The sequence below is a fragment of the Oenanthe melanoleuca genome, chromosome 7 (assembly GCF_029582105.1).
Source record: "Oenanthe melanoleuca isolate GR-GAL-2019-014 chromosome 7, OMel1.0, whole genome shotgun sequence".
In the NCBI taxonomy this organism is placed as follows: Eukaryota; Metazoa; Chordata; class Aves; order Passeriformes; family Muscicapidae; genus Oenanthe; species Oenanthe melanoleuca.
In genome coordinates, this window is record NC_079341.1 from 31445936 (window position 1) to 31462812 (window position 16877).

The window sequence follows — 16877 nt, forward strand, 5'->3', positions numbered from 1 at the left end:
AAAATCAATTTTATTTTAAAGAGAACTATTTAATGCTGAAATTTTAATGAGATAATTTCTGTGATGTAGTGTTTGTTAATGTGCAAGTACTTGTCCTTCAGATACACAGTTAATTCAGTAAGGCTTTTTAAGTGCATGCTTAGATCTGCCAAATCAAACACACAGTTAAGTAATTAACAAAGCAAGTACTCAATTTTAATTTCACTTTTAAAGAGCTAAATAGAAGAAATTCATTGTTGGAAATTAGCTGGTTAGGATTAAACAGAACGTGAAAGCAGTATTGGAGCATTATAAAAGTTACTCAGTTAATATGCAGACATCTTTCAACCAAAGAAAAGATTTGGGTGAATAAGAGGGAGTCAACATAGAAGTCAAATCTGTGGATTATTACAATGAATGGACATTTTTTTTTCAGATGTATTTCCCACCATACTGTGGATCCATTTGTGTCAGGCTGGTTGCAAGAGAAGTGCTGGCTGTGGCCCACATGTCACCAGCTGGTGACCATAACCTCTAAGAGGAGGAGAACATCCCACTGCTGCCTCCTCTTGCAGCCTGGATATCCAGAGAACATACTAGTGATTATGCAAAAAGTGATCAAAGGGAGCACATTTTGTCCGGTGTCAGTAGGAGTGGTTTTAACCCTTACAGCAAGTGTCTTTGCAAACCAGAGCAAGTCAGCTCTCTTTCCTAAATGAAATCTTCTCTGCCTTTACTGTTACTCATGGTGGTCTCCATAGTTTGAAAATGGGTTGTTATTTCTTGGGTTCTGACCGTTTCAATGTATTAGGTCTAATGTAACCTTGATGTAAGGGCAGATGTGTGAAATGAACTTATGTTAGCAATGAATTTAGCCCATTTGTATTAGAAATGAATAGCACAGAGGTAGTCCTCAGGGTCTCAGGCAACTGCTACAGTGATCAGTTTGGTTGTTCTAATATAATAAGCAGATATTGACTTAGTTGGAGTGAACACCAAGATTTACTGTCATGAAAGCTAAAATATCGACTGAGGGAAAACCAGAGTCAATATTTACCTTGAGGGACAATAAATCTTGATGTTCACTGAAATATGAAGTCACTATGATTTTCAGAAGTGTTGAACCTCGTTCTAGTTTATTCTGCAGGTGCTCATCAGACAAGCTGTACCTGAAGTATAGGTATGAATTTCTTTTCATGAATCACATCAGTTGAGCAAGTGCATTTATTTCTAGAAGTCCTTTGCAAACCTACATTTGAATAAGTAAGTTAGAAAACAGTATAAATCACATCAAAGCTCTTTAGTGGTTAGATATTTGGATTTTTCATTAAAATGTGAGTATCAGCTATTAAAAGAGAAAATAAATAGATTAATATATGTATATCTTGTTGAAGTAACTGTCCACATCAATAATGCATTAGCAAGGACTCAGGAATTGCATTTGAGTGAATGGGAACTGGATTCTTTTGTTAGGGTAAGCTTTAGCAATCTGTCTCTTCAAAAGTAGCTTTTGTCCTTCTTCCCTTTATTTATTGAGAACTGTGCCCATCAACTTGATTTTAGGATTTGGGTGTTAAATCAGTGTTCCAGGTTAATTCTGACTACAAAGAGTGCTACACTGATCCTGTGAAAGGCAGCAGCAAAACTCCCCTTGGCTTCAGACAGGCAGCCCTTGGTTCATTGAGCCCAAAACCAAGCATGTAAATATGAATAAAAATTGCGGAAAGCAGTTAATGTGCTAAAATGGCAGAAGACTGTGTTTATTTCTTGAGGCAGTAAGGGATGAAGCCAGGCTGGTCACCCTGGGTGCTGATCTCTGCAGCTCCTCACAGGTCAAGTGTCTGCAGCTTCCAGCATCTTTCTCCCTCCATGCAGAACGGTTCCTGTGCCTATTGCATGGATTTTTTTAGTTTCATTTTTGTCCTTCAGGACATGGATTGTGGCCCTGGAGCTCCATACATGGGTGGGGGGCTCAGTGGGAAGGGGTTTGTAAATGCACTGTCGTAGCAGGTTTGCATAAGCTTGGGGAAGGGTGAGCATTAAGCAGATTATTTTCAAAGGAACTGTTGTCTGTGCTTGGGAAGAGAAGTGTCATAGTTTTAGAATGGATTTCTTTATCTGCAGCAAAGGTAGTGGATGGCCATGTGTAATTTGAAGGTTGGATGCACTGCTACAGCCAGGGATCCATGGGAGCACGTCCCAACCTCTCCAGGACTGGGTGCTTTGGGTTCCTGGGTTGGTGAGGAGTGAGGGAATGAAGACACCACATCCCATCCCAGCCTCTGCTCTGGGCTGGGACAGGGCTGTTCCCATGGACCCAGCAGGTGAGAAGTGAACCTCTGTTTTGTGGGACCCACAGAACAGGAATGCTTAGTCAAAACCCTTTGAAAATGAAAAATCAAGAGCACAGCTGTTTGACCTCCTTAAGTAGCACAGCTCCTAGCAAAAGCAGGAATGAAAGGCTTTAAGGTTTGCTGTAAGTTTATTTTTAAATTAAAAAAAAAAAAAAAAAAAGGAGGAATGGAAGGTGATTGAAAACAAATTATGGCAAGCCAGAAGAGAAAATGGGAGAAAAACATTCTCCTGTGGAAGAAAGGACCACATGCCACATCACTGTGGTTTTTAAATGCAAAGATGGAGTTACAAATTGTATTCACAGCTTCCTGAACTCATTCCCACAGAGTTCCACCTGTGGAAATCTTGCATCTCCTTGAGACTCCCACTTACTTAAAAGCTTAATGGCATGCATGAGTGCCTGTTGTAACTTGTTCTGCAGAAATCTGTCCCTCCCCATGCCACAGGTGGTTATTTACATCTCCCCAGTGCCCCAGAGGTGCCACCAGAGATGGTGTTCTCAGCACTGAGGGCAGAGGGGAGAGCTTGTTCACAGGAACAATGTGCCGTGGTGTCAGCACAGTGACTCAGGAAAGCAGGTTATTTGTGACAGCTATAATTCAGTTATAATTTTGGTGGTGAATGTAAGCTGGGGATCCTGGCCAAAGAGGAAGTACAGCACAGGGATCTGGGGTACCACAGGGACATGCAGCCAGGGCTGTGTGTCCTCCCTCCTCCAGCACAAAGTGGGATGTCTGTCTGTCTGTCTTTTGGAGGAGGAAGGGAGCCAATGGCACTTTACACATAATCAAACCAGTGTGACACCATCAGACAGCAGACTAGGGGTGCTCTATTAATGGCTTTGTTATTGTGATCCTGCCTGCTCTTCGAAGAGCACATTTGAAGTATCACTTCACATTATGTGTGTTTGTGTCAGTGCCTATGGTATTTCTGTTTTGGCTCACAGGATTCCTCAGATAGATTTTAGTCCATGTGGCATCCCCATGCCTGCCCAACTCTGGCTTTCCTACACAGATGCCACAGGAGGTTTTGACCACTAAAACACATGTATGGTAAATGCCTGATATTAAGCCTTTGCTGCTATCCACAGGTGGCCTTTGCTGGTTAGGAGAGGTCTGAGGTTTAACAGATGTTAAGGCAGAGCAATCAGAGGTCACTGAGACAAGATGGGATTCCCAAGCTTCCCTGGCTTCAGGCAGCAGGGAGTGCTGAGAACCTGCAGGATTCACAGTGGTACACTCTAACCCTGAGGAAGGGTTATTTATTAGAGCAAGGGAATGAATCTTAAATCCCCAAAGCTGCTGTTTGTGCTGCACTGCCCCAGCTGCACCACTGCGCCTGTGGAAGGTGGGAGGGAGGGAGGCAGCACCTCCTGCCTGCTCCCAGCATCAGCTTCCTCTCCAGAAGTCTAAACAGCAGGAACAGGCCACCCAGCTCTTAATAAAACTTACTTATTAAGTTTTACCATCCTTGACACTGCCCTGTGAGGCACCTTGGCTCTGGGCTGGCCCCTGGCAGCCAGTTTTGTCCCAGATTTGGATCTTTGCTCATTCCCTCTGTGATGAGGAAAGAGCTGATCATGCCTCAAGCCCCTGTTTCCCTCACTAATCGTCTCCTGTGGAGGGCAGGGTGTTTTGTCAGGCAAAATAGGCAGGCTGTAGTTTTTCCTTCCCTCTGTGGAGCAGGGAAACTAATAAATACTCCCTGAGTCTACATCCATCTCCTGGATGGATGTCTGTGGGGAGCACAGAGGCTTGGCAGTGCCTGAAGAGGGATTGCTGTTGTCCCTGGTGCGTGCAGGGACGTGGCTGCAGGAGTCAGTGGAGGTGACAGGATGCTGGTCAGGGGCTGGGTGGTGGCTTCAGCTCCGTGCCAGCATCCATGGGCTCCCTGCTGGCTGGTGCTGAGCCCAGGCTTGCTGAGTGCAGCTTTTCTGTGCTCCCATGTACACTGGTTAATGAGAAGGAGCCTGGCTGCTCAGCTAATTAGCAGTGCTTGTGCTGCTGCTTGCTCAATGAGGGGAGCTTAGCTCTGTGAGCACTTTGGGCAGTGCACAGACACCTGGACATTCTGGAGTGAGGCCAAATGCCAGTGCCTTGGTGCACAGTCCAATAGAACCAGAGTGGTTTGGGTTCAGATGGACCTCAAAGATATCTCGTTTGCTACTCCTCCATCATGGACAGGGTCACCTTCTGCTGGTTCATGTTGCTCAAAGCCACATCCAGGTTTGTCATTTGTGCTTGATAATATGCAGAGGAAATGGTGCTAATGGTATGACAGCCTTTGCCCCCTTTGTTCCCTTCCCTTTCCCCTCCTCTGTGTGAAATGTGATGCTCTAACTAGTTCATATGGTCCTTGCCCTCACCTGTTCAGGCTTTGATTTCCCTCTTTCCTGTCTTTTCACCTTTAGGTATTTTCTGCTTTTCATCATCTCTTATTCTTCCTGCTCTGCTAAACCTATGCACAATGTATAGGCAGACCCACAGTTACAATGAGTTTCTGACATTTTCTGTTTCAGAAGCTGTCTTCCTTCCATTTCAAATGAGGGTGATTTTCTGATGGGACACCAGTTTTGTTTTCAGACTGGTATCTCAATTTTCTTCCCATCTCCAAAATGTTACAAAGAGGGTTTCTTTATTCTTGTGGCCACAACATGTCTAGTCATATCTGCTATTTTAAAATGAAGCTGTAATTTATTAAACATGTGGCTGAATCTTTTTGGGGGGTAGCTGGGAGGAAGGCCATTGATTTATAGTCATTCTAATGCTGAGAATTAAATGGCTCCACAGCAGCAAGGCTGAGGAGGTTTTGGTGTGTGGAAGAAGAAATTTTAGGTGTGTTGTATTTTTCCAGGGCAGCACATTATGCTTCATGCAAAGCAACAGGGAATACTGTATCTTCAAATCAGCTTCTGCAGATAAACCAGATTCAGAATAAATAACTTTTATTCATCACTGTAATAGAACTGTTGATGCATTCATTTATTTAAACCTGAAAATCTGCTGAAGTGCTATATCTCAGTGTGCTGCTTTTAAACACCTGAATATCTGGGACCTTTTATCAAGCTTTTGGCTGTATTTTTCTCCCTATGTAGATACCATAGTTCAGGTGAACACACTGTCGTGTTTGATTAGGAGATATGTTAGAGATAAGTCACTTGCAGGTGAAAAAGCATTTACCATTTTTGTGTATAAAAATGAAATTTGTAGGATGCATGAAATTTCATTCTTTTATGGTAAATGGCTTATAAGAATATGTTAGATGCAAAGGTAAATGAGTGGTGATTTTAAGTTTGTACCTTCTGAAACACAAAAGGATGTGGTACATATGATCTTGGTGAATGACATGTGATAAATTATACTGAGAGCAGACAGAGCAAATGAAATTGTAATGGAGTTCCTCTTCTGGCTGCAGGAAATAGCTGTTATTTATCCTGCTTCCGAAGATGCTGCATGCATACATCATATAATGCTGTTCATTATATACTTAAAAATCCCTTGGCAAGTCAATAATGAATAAATGAACTTAAAGCCATTACACCAGCCTTAGCAGGAGGAGTGCAAGCCAGGGTATTTTTCAGTGTGCCTTTTTGAGGGTTTGGCTGAGTGTTTCTGCAGACATGCTAACCTAGACAGTTCAACTGGAGAGTTTGGTTCTTTCTCCTGTCAGGTGCACGAGGCAGTCCCATGCTACAGTGAGTGCAATCAGTATTCCTGGGAAGTAGGACCATGGTCTCCATGCAAAATCAACGGCGAAGAAAATTCCCTCCACTGTGGAGAAGGAATACAAACGAGGAAAGTCAGGTGTGTGAAGACAAAAGCTCAGGTATTCCAGATCAAAAAGAGCTGATGTGTTCTTGCAAAAAGCTGCAATATCTGGCCATCTGATATTGGCCAGATATCAGTGGGTGTGTTGCTGAGTCCAGTGTATTTCAAATGAAAAGAAACATGTGTTTATGTGCCATGGTTTACAGGAAAAGCATCTCAGAGATGCAGCCTTGGTTTTTCAGGAACACAGCATGATATTTAAATTAGTATTCTTCAACCTAAATGCCGTGTATACATAAAGCTCCCTGAGGTGCAAAGCCTCCATATTTTGATTTGCTAACATTTTCCCCTAGTAATAGCACTGCACGCACCAGAGTGGCATTCATTATTACTGAATATTCATTCCCCAGGCATGGGAAATGCTGAGTTATTTCCAAATGTTCAGATGTTACTAGCAGGAGCACTAAGATTTGTTCTCACTGGTTGTCACTTTCTGTTTGCTCCTTTGTCAGCTGATCAAAGTTAAAATCCCTCTGTATGAAGCAACAAAAGCATGTTGTGCACGTAGCTGATTTCCATTTGCATTAACATGTTAATTCTGCTTTTTTTCCATGCTGCTTGTAGCTATGCCATGTCTATGTCCTGCATGGGGTTGAGAAAACTTGTTGATATCCATCATGTCTGTGATACTCTAATTAAAATGTGTGTTTTCTGTAGGTGTGTGAGCACTGCTGAGGACCATGGCATGGAGACTGTGCCCAGCTCTCTGTGTAACCAGGCTGAAGTGCCAGAGACAGAGCAGAAGTGCAGCTTGTACTGTCCCAGTGAGTGTGCAGTGTCTGGCTGGGGACAGTGGAGCCCATGCCCACAGGTAGGCTCTCCTGCCCGTGCCCCTGGCAGTGCTCCTCACATGGCAGTCTTCACCTGTCCAACCACTTCACAGCCTAGTTATTTTCTAGGGAAGTAAATTATTTTCTGAGGGATGTCAGGCTTAATGGATCCTGCCAGGATGGTTGAATGTGGAGATATTTATGTCTCTACAGAGACAGAGCTATAGAAAGTTGGTTAGTGAAACACATAGTTATTACTGTGACAGTTGATTCAACACATCCCTTCCCCTTGGTCTGCTGTGGGAGAGAGCCCACACAAGCAGAGTGGGTGAAGGGACAGTATTCAGCTGCAGTAAGGGCTGAATGCCTTAGGAAATGTTTGCAGGAGAGACCTCTGTCAGTGGTGCATGACTGCCATAACAACCTGCTGGTAAACCCTGGGGGCGACACTCCTCTGGACAGGTCTTGGTCCTGAGGGAGTGACAGCTCTCCCCTCTCAACACACACTATTTCTGTCCAGTGTCTCCTCCTCCTCAAACCCTTGGGGGAAGATTTGAGGCAACAGCAGCAGAAGGGTGTGACAGCAAGGTGCCTGAACAATTTGTCATGTCATGAAATACTCAAAACTTTGTGAATTATGCAGGGATCCAAGCCACTGCCATGTGCTCTGTGTTTTCCTAAGTGTGCAAGATGGAAAGAAGTTGCAAATTCTGTATTATGAAAAGCCTCTGTCCTCAAACCACATGACTTCAGATCTGTTGTTTCTCCCTGATCAGTGTTGAAATAGGTGCCAGGTTTAATCTCAGAGGGGTTTTTTAATAGACTTGCTTGATGTATTTAAGTGACAAACACATATTCATTGCCCCCATGTTAACAGGGCCATTACTGAAAGTTGAGTGCTTATTGGACAGGTATTTATACTAGTGCTGACACAGGTAATTTCCTTCCATAATATTTTGTGTAGCGTATCAATATACTCGGTAAGAACATGTCAAATAAAATCTTGTGTTTCATTTCCTGTGTTCACCTCCTCCTGAGCAGCATGGCTTTGATGAAGTATAACACTCTTGCAACCCATACAAATGCTTGGATACCTTTCAGAGTCCCACTGTGGTTGGGCTGTTTCTTTGCCATTGACTTTTTCAGGCACGGATTTTCTTTTTTTAGTGAACTGATGCAGAGATCCTTGAGGTGTTGGGCCTTTCTCAGGTGCCTTGGTGGCAGTCAGTTGGTTATAAAGGACTGCTTGAAGCTTTAAGCACCCTCATATCTTTAAGATGCACAGACTTTTTGCCTGAAGACTCTGTTTTTTGAAGACAATAGCAAGGCCTCCCTAGCCCAGAGAAGCAGAAAAGGGAAGCCCAGAGCTCGTGGGCTGCACTCCATCAGGCAGCACATCTCTTGGCAGGCACAGGGCCACATGCCACAGTCCCTGTGTCTCCTTGCACATCCCTTTGCCATAGTGGATGTTAATTCATAAATGTGAGGGCATCTGCATGCCAATGCAATTAACTGAACAATATGTTTTCACAAGCTGTTCTGCAATGCTTTGTTGTGAAACTGAGACGACTGTGTGCCAATGGAGCATGTGTTTCAATAGTTGTGTCCAGATACAAGGCAATAAACAGCTTGAAGTTTTATGGGCAGATAAAACCCTCCCTTTGATGAGTTTACTGCAGTGCTGTCTCCCTTTTACAGCTACTCTGGCTGTTTGTGTTGGGTTTTGAGAGAGAACCACACAGCTCAGTCCCTCCCAGGCTGCACGTTCTGCACATCTCCAGGGCAAGTGCTGGGCTCGCTGTTAGTGCAGAACGACTGTGCTGTGCCACTGGTGTATCCTTGGTGTGTGTGGGGCAGGGATTGAGGGAATTGTGGCTGGAGTGAGGCACTGCCAGCCCCAGGGTGGTGAATGAACCGTCCATCTCCTGAGCCACTAGGAAAGGTGGTCACTTAGGACAGCTAAGAGTCAGTGGACTCAAAAATTTGAAAGATCACATTGCATTGCAATGAAAAAGCAGAACTGGGGATCCTGGCTGCTCTATTTCAAGCACATTTACATTTCATACCACAATAGCTGGCACTCTTTTAGTCACAGCACTCTCATGAGGCAGCTGCCAAAGACCATTCCAGGAAGTCTTCCTGTAGCTGTGGTCATGTTTGGCTTGCTGGAGATAAAGAGGATTTATGAAACTTGACAAATTCTATTTTATAAAAAATGAACAATCACGATTTCAGCCTCATTTTTGCCTGAGGAGCTTTTTGATTTGAGATATTTACCTAAGATTTTGGTCAGGTGAGAATTCTTTCCCAGTCTCTTTGGTGTTCTGCTCATGTTTTACAGTGTTGATCATAAATTCATCCTGATAGCAGAATAACTAACTCTTATCAGCTGAATATAAAAAGGCCTTTTAGATTATCCATTGTACCCTTTGTCAATATGTCATTGTACTCTGGATACTTTCTAGGGTATTACTTGGTTTTATCTTGTAGAAATATTCTTCCCATGTGAATTTTCCACTTTCAGGATGGTAAATGATCTTGGATCGTGTTGAAATCAATGAGTCATAAAGGTGGTGACTGCTTTGTCAATGGAAAGTATTTTCTTCAATACTTTTTTCTGCTAAAACATTGTATTTGTTCTGCCTTTTTTGGTTCCATTTCCCTTTTGCTTTTAAACACTTTTGTGGTCTTTTATAATTTCAGATGCTCCCACAATTCTTTTATGTGCGTTTTTCAACTGAATTACATATTTTGCTTCTTGATTATGGTGCTATTTAACACTGCTACACAAAGGTAAATTTTAATATTTCATCTAATGGTCAGAAATTAAGCTATCAGAAATATAATGCCTCAAGGTTGTTTTGAGGTTTTGTCTCCATACTGGAATCAAGAAATGCATAGTTACTGATTTAAATCTTCCCTTTTATTCTCACTTTTTCTGTTGAGAGAGAGAAGTAAATTCAAAATGGTTTTCCCTGTGGCTGAAGACTGTTTTTTGGCTTATAATGTTCCCTTCTTTGCCACTAAGTAAGATCCAAGTGACTTAAATATCATGCTTTAAAGCCATTTAAAATAACAGTCTGAAGCTTGCTAGTTTAAAAAAAAAAATCCACAAGGAAATTAGGTTGACTTGCATTTTGCTTAAGAGATTTCATATTTGTTCCAGGGACAATAGCCTGTTCAGTCAGACATCATCACTTGATTGCTCAAAGACCCAGCTAAACAATCTGGGAACTGAAATCCTGTCATCTCTGTTACATATTCAGTGATGGAATAACACACACTTCCTGCGGCGCCTCAACTTTGTATTCATCTGACTTGGAAATGTAATTAATTGACTTCAATTGAATTCATCAAAGCATTCTTAAAAAGAGTTAATATGCGAGTGGTGCTACAAGTCCCTGAAATAATTACCTCCAATCTATTTCGTTAGCTCTCTGTCGATGGATGGCTGTCGCAGCCCGTTGTGGATTGGAGTGGCCTCCTTGCTCGCCTCAGCTGTTGGCATTTCTAGCAGCTAATTCCAAGAGGTCTGAAATTAGTTAATTATAGGAGGCTGCGTGTGTAGTGAGTGAGAGCAGCTGTCTGCATTTCAGCCGGCGTTTTCCTCGTGGATCAATGGCGATGTGCGCGCTCAGGACTCGACAATTGAGTTATTATTGCCTGGAACCCGCGGGGGGAGCTGGTGCCCACAGCTGACCGGATGAAAAGTGTCACCCAGCCAGGCAGCCAGCTCTCAGGTCTGCAGTGACTCCCTTTGTCCATGCAAGCTGCAGTTGGTACAGTTTGGAGATGCCAACTGGAAGAGAAACTGTGGGCTCCTGTAGACGCTGGGAGTCACTGCCTGGATTATGGAATCTCCATCACAACTGCTGAATGGGCAGGGTTGGAAGGGACCACTGGAGGACATCCAGTCCTTCCTTTTCAAGCAGGATTCACCAGAGCATGTTCCTCAGAATTGTGTCCTCAGACACCTTTTGGATGTCTCCAGAGGAAACTCCCCATCCTCTCTGGGTTTGGCACGTAAGTTTGGCACAGGACCTGCAGTGTGAAGGCTGAACTGAAGAGTGAGGCTTGCACAGAGTTGTTTTTCTAGCCCAAGAGATAATTTATTCAATCAAGCATGAGAGTTATGCTTGTCAAGGCTTTTTGGAAGAACATGCACTGCTCCTTATGCATAGCTGTGACTTGGATGTTTTTGTATGGCTTTGTCAAAAGAAGTGGGTAACTGCTGTATTTTTTTAGATTCATTGTTTTTATTAATCTTTGTTAACAATCACTTTTTTAAAAGTAATGGTTCTGTGTGGAGGCAGGCAAGGTTTCAGAACGTGGATGCATCTGAAAAAGAAAATTTATGCAAATGCATTTTCATTTCAAAAGACTGCTGGTGTTATTGTAAATGGCTTGTTAAATTGTTACAAAACATCCACACTGGCATGAACAATATAACGGTTCATTGCTCTGTTAAAAATAGTCAAATACAGTTGCTGCCTTTGCATTTACCTTATTTTGAGGTTGTATGTTTCCTTATGAATAGCCAGTGGAGAATAATGCAGCCAACTATTTATAGTGCAGGATGCATTATACAAGCTGCTTGATAAATTAAACAGCTTAAAGGGCCCTGTAATGGGTTACAGCCTCTGTGCTGTGCAATTATGATGCATATGAAAGCCTGGATCAATGGACAGCTCTTAAATTCCATCACAAAGAAGGTCTAATAGTGTATATTAATGTGTGATATGTTAACAGCTCTTACACTGGAACTTAGCTTCATAACCTTGCAGCTTTATTTTATTTAATACCCTTCTCTTCCAGAACAAATTTCCTGTGCTTTGTCAGTTCTGTGACTGTCAGAAGCACAGGCTGGGTGCATCCTTTGTGTATGTTTTTGTCCCTCACTTTTTATGTTAGCTTTAACTAATGACAAGTGGTCATGGTAAAAAATAGCTTTGGCTAAAAGAAACATTTAAAAATGCAGTAGTCAATAGTGCTAGGAATTCCCCCATAGAATCAAGATGATGGCTGTTACAATTTCTAAGCAGTCCTTTGAGAAAAACTGATTTATGCCTGCCTTAACATTTTATGGACCTCTCATTGCTTGAGAATATTTTGTTTCTGTAGTGGTTTGTATAATCTGGCCTGTAGATCCGTGGCTCCAGCTCAACTTTTTCATACTTTATGGAAAAGAATAATGGAAATGGTGAGATTTAGTCCTGTGAAGTAGGCTAGAACACTTCTGTTATACCCATAATGAAACCTTCTGTGTCTGTGGATGACATCCTACTGCTGCAGGCTGTTGTTATGCTGCCTGAGGCGGCACCCCATTATTATTTTCATCCAGAAATGAATTCTGTTCCTATCACCTGTTCCAAAGAATGCATATGCCAGAATTACACACCCCATTGCTTACAGTCATCAACAAGAAATCTGAAGAAGCAACATTGCCTGGAAAACCTAACAGCCAACCTGATTTGCACCTGATCATGAAGGTACATGGAGTTCTCCAGGCCTCTGACCTTCTACCACTGTTGCTGCCATTACTTAGGACTTGTTTCCTTTCCTATTATTTATGGCTGGTGGGCACCATAATCATTGTCCTTCTTTGATCCATAAGTTTTTATTTCTAGTCTGAGGTGGTGTCAGAAGTGGGTTTCAGTTTCCCAGAATAGGGAACATTTGCTGTTACACCCACTTCTATCCCATGGTTACGTTCCAAATTCTCCCAACTCTGGAAACCAATTAAAGTTATAACCACAGGCATAAAAATAAGTATCATGGACATAAAGAGATGATCTCAGAAATACAAGTCAAACTCCCACTCCTGAACACATCTGTTGTAGGCACCTGCCTTTCCTTATGCTTCCACTGTGGAAATTTTGGCTGATCCTGAGCACAAACCAGTTGCAATAGCCTTACAGGAGGTAATGGCTGACTTAATGTAAAAAATAATTAGAAAAGCTTCATCTGTCATCAGTGAAAGCACTAGTTACTAATAGAGCAGTAGAAAGTAAAATAATGTCTTTGGAAGTGTAGCATCCACTCAGTGGGAAGAGAGGAGTTGTAAATGAAGATATTCAGTAAAGCATTGCTGAATCACAGTGGGCTTTATTTAACACCCCAGAAACTGTAGATTCATACAGGCTTGTGATTAGAAACTTGGATCCCTAGGGCAGATCCAGTCCTGATCCAAGTACCTGAATGTCACATTCACTGTTGGGTATGGAAGATTACTTGAGCAGTCAAATTAGTTTTGTCATTTTCTTCATTTGTGAGAATATTCAGAATTAACCTGTTATCTTGCTCAAATCTTAATTAATCCCATGATAATTTCTCACTTTAGCTACTCAAGAAATATTTCTCTCTTTTGCTGCCTTTTCTCTAAATGGCTGATGGACATTTCTGTCCTGCCTCCTGAACCTGTGCTTTGCCATTGTAATTGGATTTGCTCTCAGTGTTTTCTGAGATCCACATTCAGGACTGGACATGCCCCATTGGCATTGTTAGTGCCCTCAGCATCTCCCCACTGGAAACAATCCCTCTTTGCTTTCACTGTTCACATCCCCTAATGACACTGAGTCTGCCAATCCATTCCCCAACCTTTGCCATGTCATAAATATTTGATTTTTTTTCCAGCCTGGGTTTTTGGAGGAGTCCTGCAGGAGTTGTGCACCCAAGCCCAGTGAGATTTCAGGGTAGCTAGATACTCAGCTGCCTCTTCCTCTTTGAAAATTCCAGCTTTCATCTTTTTCTTTGCTAGTCATTCCCTCCTGCTGCTTACTCAGTTCCATATATATTTGGCTCAGTTTTTTACGTGGTTAACTTGAAAGAGCAAGGGCAGAAAATCAATTATAAAACTAAATTGACTTCTCAATTGACGTTAAGAGAAATTCAACAAATAATATTACAGGATATTAGTTACAGTTTGCCGACTTTGAATTTTACATGTTTCCCATGTCCTCAGCTTGATTAAATGAATGCTTTTCCTACAGAGATTCCTTATTATTCAAAACTAGTAAAAGTAAGGGGCTTATTGCATTCAACTCTGGCTTCTGAGCACCATGGCTCATCAGCACAGTGAGAATTCTGGCTTCAGAGCATCAGTAAACCAGTTGTTTGTTTGGATCCCATCAAACACCAGATAGATTTTGACCTGTTAGACTGTTCTGCTGCCTACCAGGAGGAAAATGGTCCTGCCAGCCAGGAAAACTCTGGGGCTCTGTGACAGCACTGGCTGCAGCAATGTCCTGTAATCGAGCACAACGGGGGGAAAAATGCTATTTTATTAAAAGAATTTACTTATCATCAAATGAGGCATATTTTCTGTCTGCAGGTTCTTATTTTAAAGGGAGAAAAAGCTGGTATTTCTGAGCTGGCACAGACAGCTTCTGTCACAGCATCCATTGATTTTTTTTTTTCCCTTTGGTAACATAATTCAGAGAAACATTAATTAGGAGTAGCTACAGAGACACATGCTTTGATTTTTTTTCCTTAGTCATTTTGCTTTATTGGCAAATCATTTAAGTTATTAGTGTTAGTTGTGAGAATGAACAATCAGATTAGTTGCAAAAAAGGCTGTAAACTATTGGTAAACACTTAGCATGGGTTTAATTTTCAGACAATTAGAAGCAATTGGGTATTTTAGCTGACCAAGGGTATTTGAATAAGATTACCTTTTAAAATGATTTGACAAGGTGTGTGTCAGCAATAAAAAAGTAATAGATTTTCTTTCATGTAGTGTAAACATAAGGAAAACAGGCCCTGACAATGTATTTTAAGACCAGACCAGACTTTTTTCCCCTTTGTCCTGATATTTATTCTGTTCAGTTTTGCTATCATCTATGCAGCTAATCCAGTTTACAGCAGTCTGAGATCCAGATTTATGCTGCAAGGCCATTACATTTCCCTTTAATATTCACAAAACAGGAATTATCCACACTTCCACCCGTGCTGGGTTCAGTGTTTGCAGGCTGTTTGTTGCATGGCAATATGTTAGTTATTTTTTTGTAATTATAGTACTCTATAGAAAAATCATGTTTTAAATCCCCAAGCATTTATGAAAATGTATTTCTATATGCATTGCTTTTTTTTTTGTTGTTTTTCTTTTCTGTTCCTGAGCAATCCTAATGAGAATCTGTTAGGAATTAAATGGGTCATCTTGTTCAATAAATGGCAGTGAATACCTTTAATAAGGGATTTATTTCCATTAGGTTTGCTGTGACCACTTCCATTCACCATTCCTGTTACTGGATTGTGGGAAAATAGCTCCATGCTGCAGTGCTATGAGAGTGAGGATTGAGGGCTGCTAAAAACAAACACTTTTCATGCCTGTGATGCACAAACAGAAATGAAAACCTCCCTTAGTTGGTTCATATTCCTGTGGAAATGTAAACAAGCAAATCCTGGTTTATAGGCAGCTGGACATCAGTATTGGTATCACACACTCTGAAAAGTCACCTCGTCTTCTTGTCAGCATCATAACTGATATGCAATTGCAAATGTCCTTTGAAATGAGTGCTTTGCTGTAACATCAGATATTACTTTAAAGGGCATTAATTGTGACAAAAATACTGTCCCATTGTTCTGTACTGTGGCATTTTACTGGAGGTCTTGGAAGGAGGTGCAAAGCAGCACACAGCAAAGTGCTGCAGTCTTTATCCCATTGTCCCCAAGGATCCTTACCAAAAAACACAGAAAAAATAGTATAGGAGGGCTCAAATAGCCAAATCAGGGTGGATGAAGGATGACTTTTAGTAATACTGGATTCTTAACTTTGAACCACATTTCTTTTCCTTCATATGCTTTGAAGTATTGTTGGAACAGGAGTGGGATTGTATCCTACCTCCATGTGGATGTGCATGAGCAGCCCTGGTCTGTGGTGTCTGTGATTTTCTGGGGTCAGTGATGTCTGTGTGATTTACTGGGGTCTCTGTACTGTCCATCCCTTCTCTGTCCAGGTGTGTGACCCCAACGTTATGCAAACCCGAACCCGACAAGTGCTGAGGTCTCCTGGCAGTTCTAAGCCCTGCCCTGAAGATTCACAAATGAAGCCATGTATTCTTAATCAAAATTGCTTCCAATACCAGTACAACCTAACAGGTAGGTCCAAATTTTCAATTTACCCTTAGTATGTGTTTTAATTATGTTTGCTTGGGATGTTGGTTAAAGCCAACTGTAAAGTTTCTGTAAAGTTAATTACACATTTTTACACATTAGTGGATAAATGCACAATTTTTATATTTAAGTTGTTGTTGCAAGTACACTGGAAATAAAGCATGCTAGATGGGATTTTCAATGGGTTATCAACAGAATTAATGAAAAAATTCCAATTAAAAGAGGATCATCTGTGTGATTCTGGTGAAGCCAATAATACCAACAGAAGTCTGCTTTGAAGGCAATGAGTTATATGGGTGGGCATAGGATATTCAGAGCAAAATGCATTATTTAGGACCTTAGAAGCAATTGGTTCTGTTGCAAACAAATGAGCAAAACAAAACCGAAAAATTCCTTTTGTTTTGACCAGCTGAAATAAATGAGGAAAGCATACAGAGGAGAGATCTAAGAGGAGTTTGGGGGCTGGTGGGAAGGGAAAACAAAGCAAGATAAAATATATGAATATAAACTCAGCCTGTTTGTAATAAAAGCCCCAGAAACACAGGCAGCAGGATGATGCCTTTTTTATCATCACATTTCAGAAATGCAGAACATTTATGTGTTCATGTTTATCAAAAGTGGAAGACACAAAATAATGGGTTTTCTTCTCATCCTTCTTATTTATTGGTGGTGAATGGAAATTTTAGTGGCTTCTGTTATGCTTTTTGTTTATTTTAAATGGTGCTTTAGAGCTTATTTCAGTTTAGTTGTATTCTGACCAATGTAATTTCAGACACGTAATAAGATATTAATTTTCTTCCGTTCGAAATACTGCTTTTCTTTCATGAGCATTAGA

General features: G+C 41.5%; 1 protein-coding gene across 1 annotated transcript in view; it reads left to right on the forward strand.

The window, feature by feature from the left end:
- Nucleotides 1–16877, forward strand: part of THSD7B (thrombospondin type 1 domain containing 7B) — a 243712-nt gene that overhangs the window by 204828 nt on the left and 22007 nt on the right. The window contains exons 16-18 of the mRNA XM_056496809.1: nt 6004–6137; nt 6819–6972; nt 15886–16027. Of these exons, the coding sequence (XP_056352784.1) occupies nt 6004–6137; nt 6819–6972; nt 15886–16027 (430 nt within the window). The remainder of the gene's footprint in view (nt 1–6003; nt 6138–6818; nt 6973–15885; nt 16028–16877) is intronic.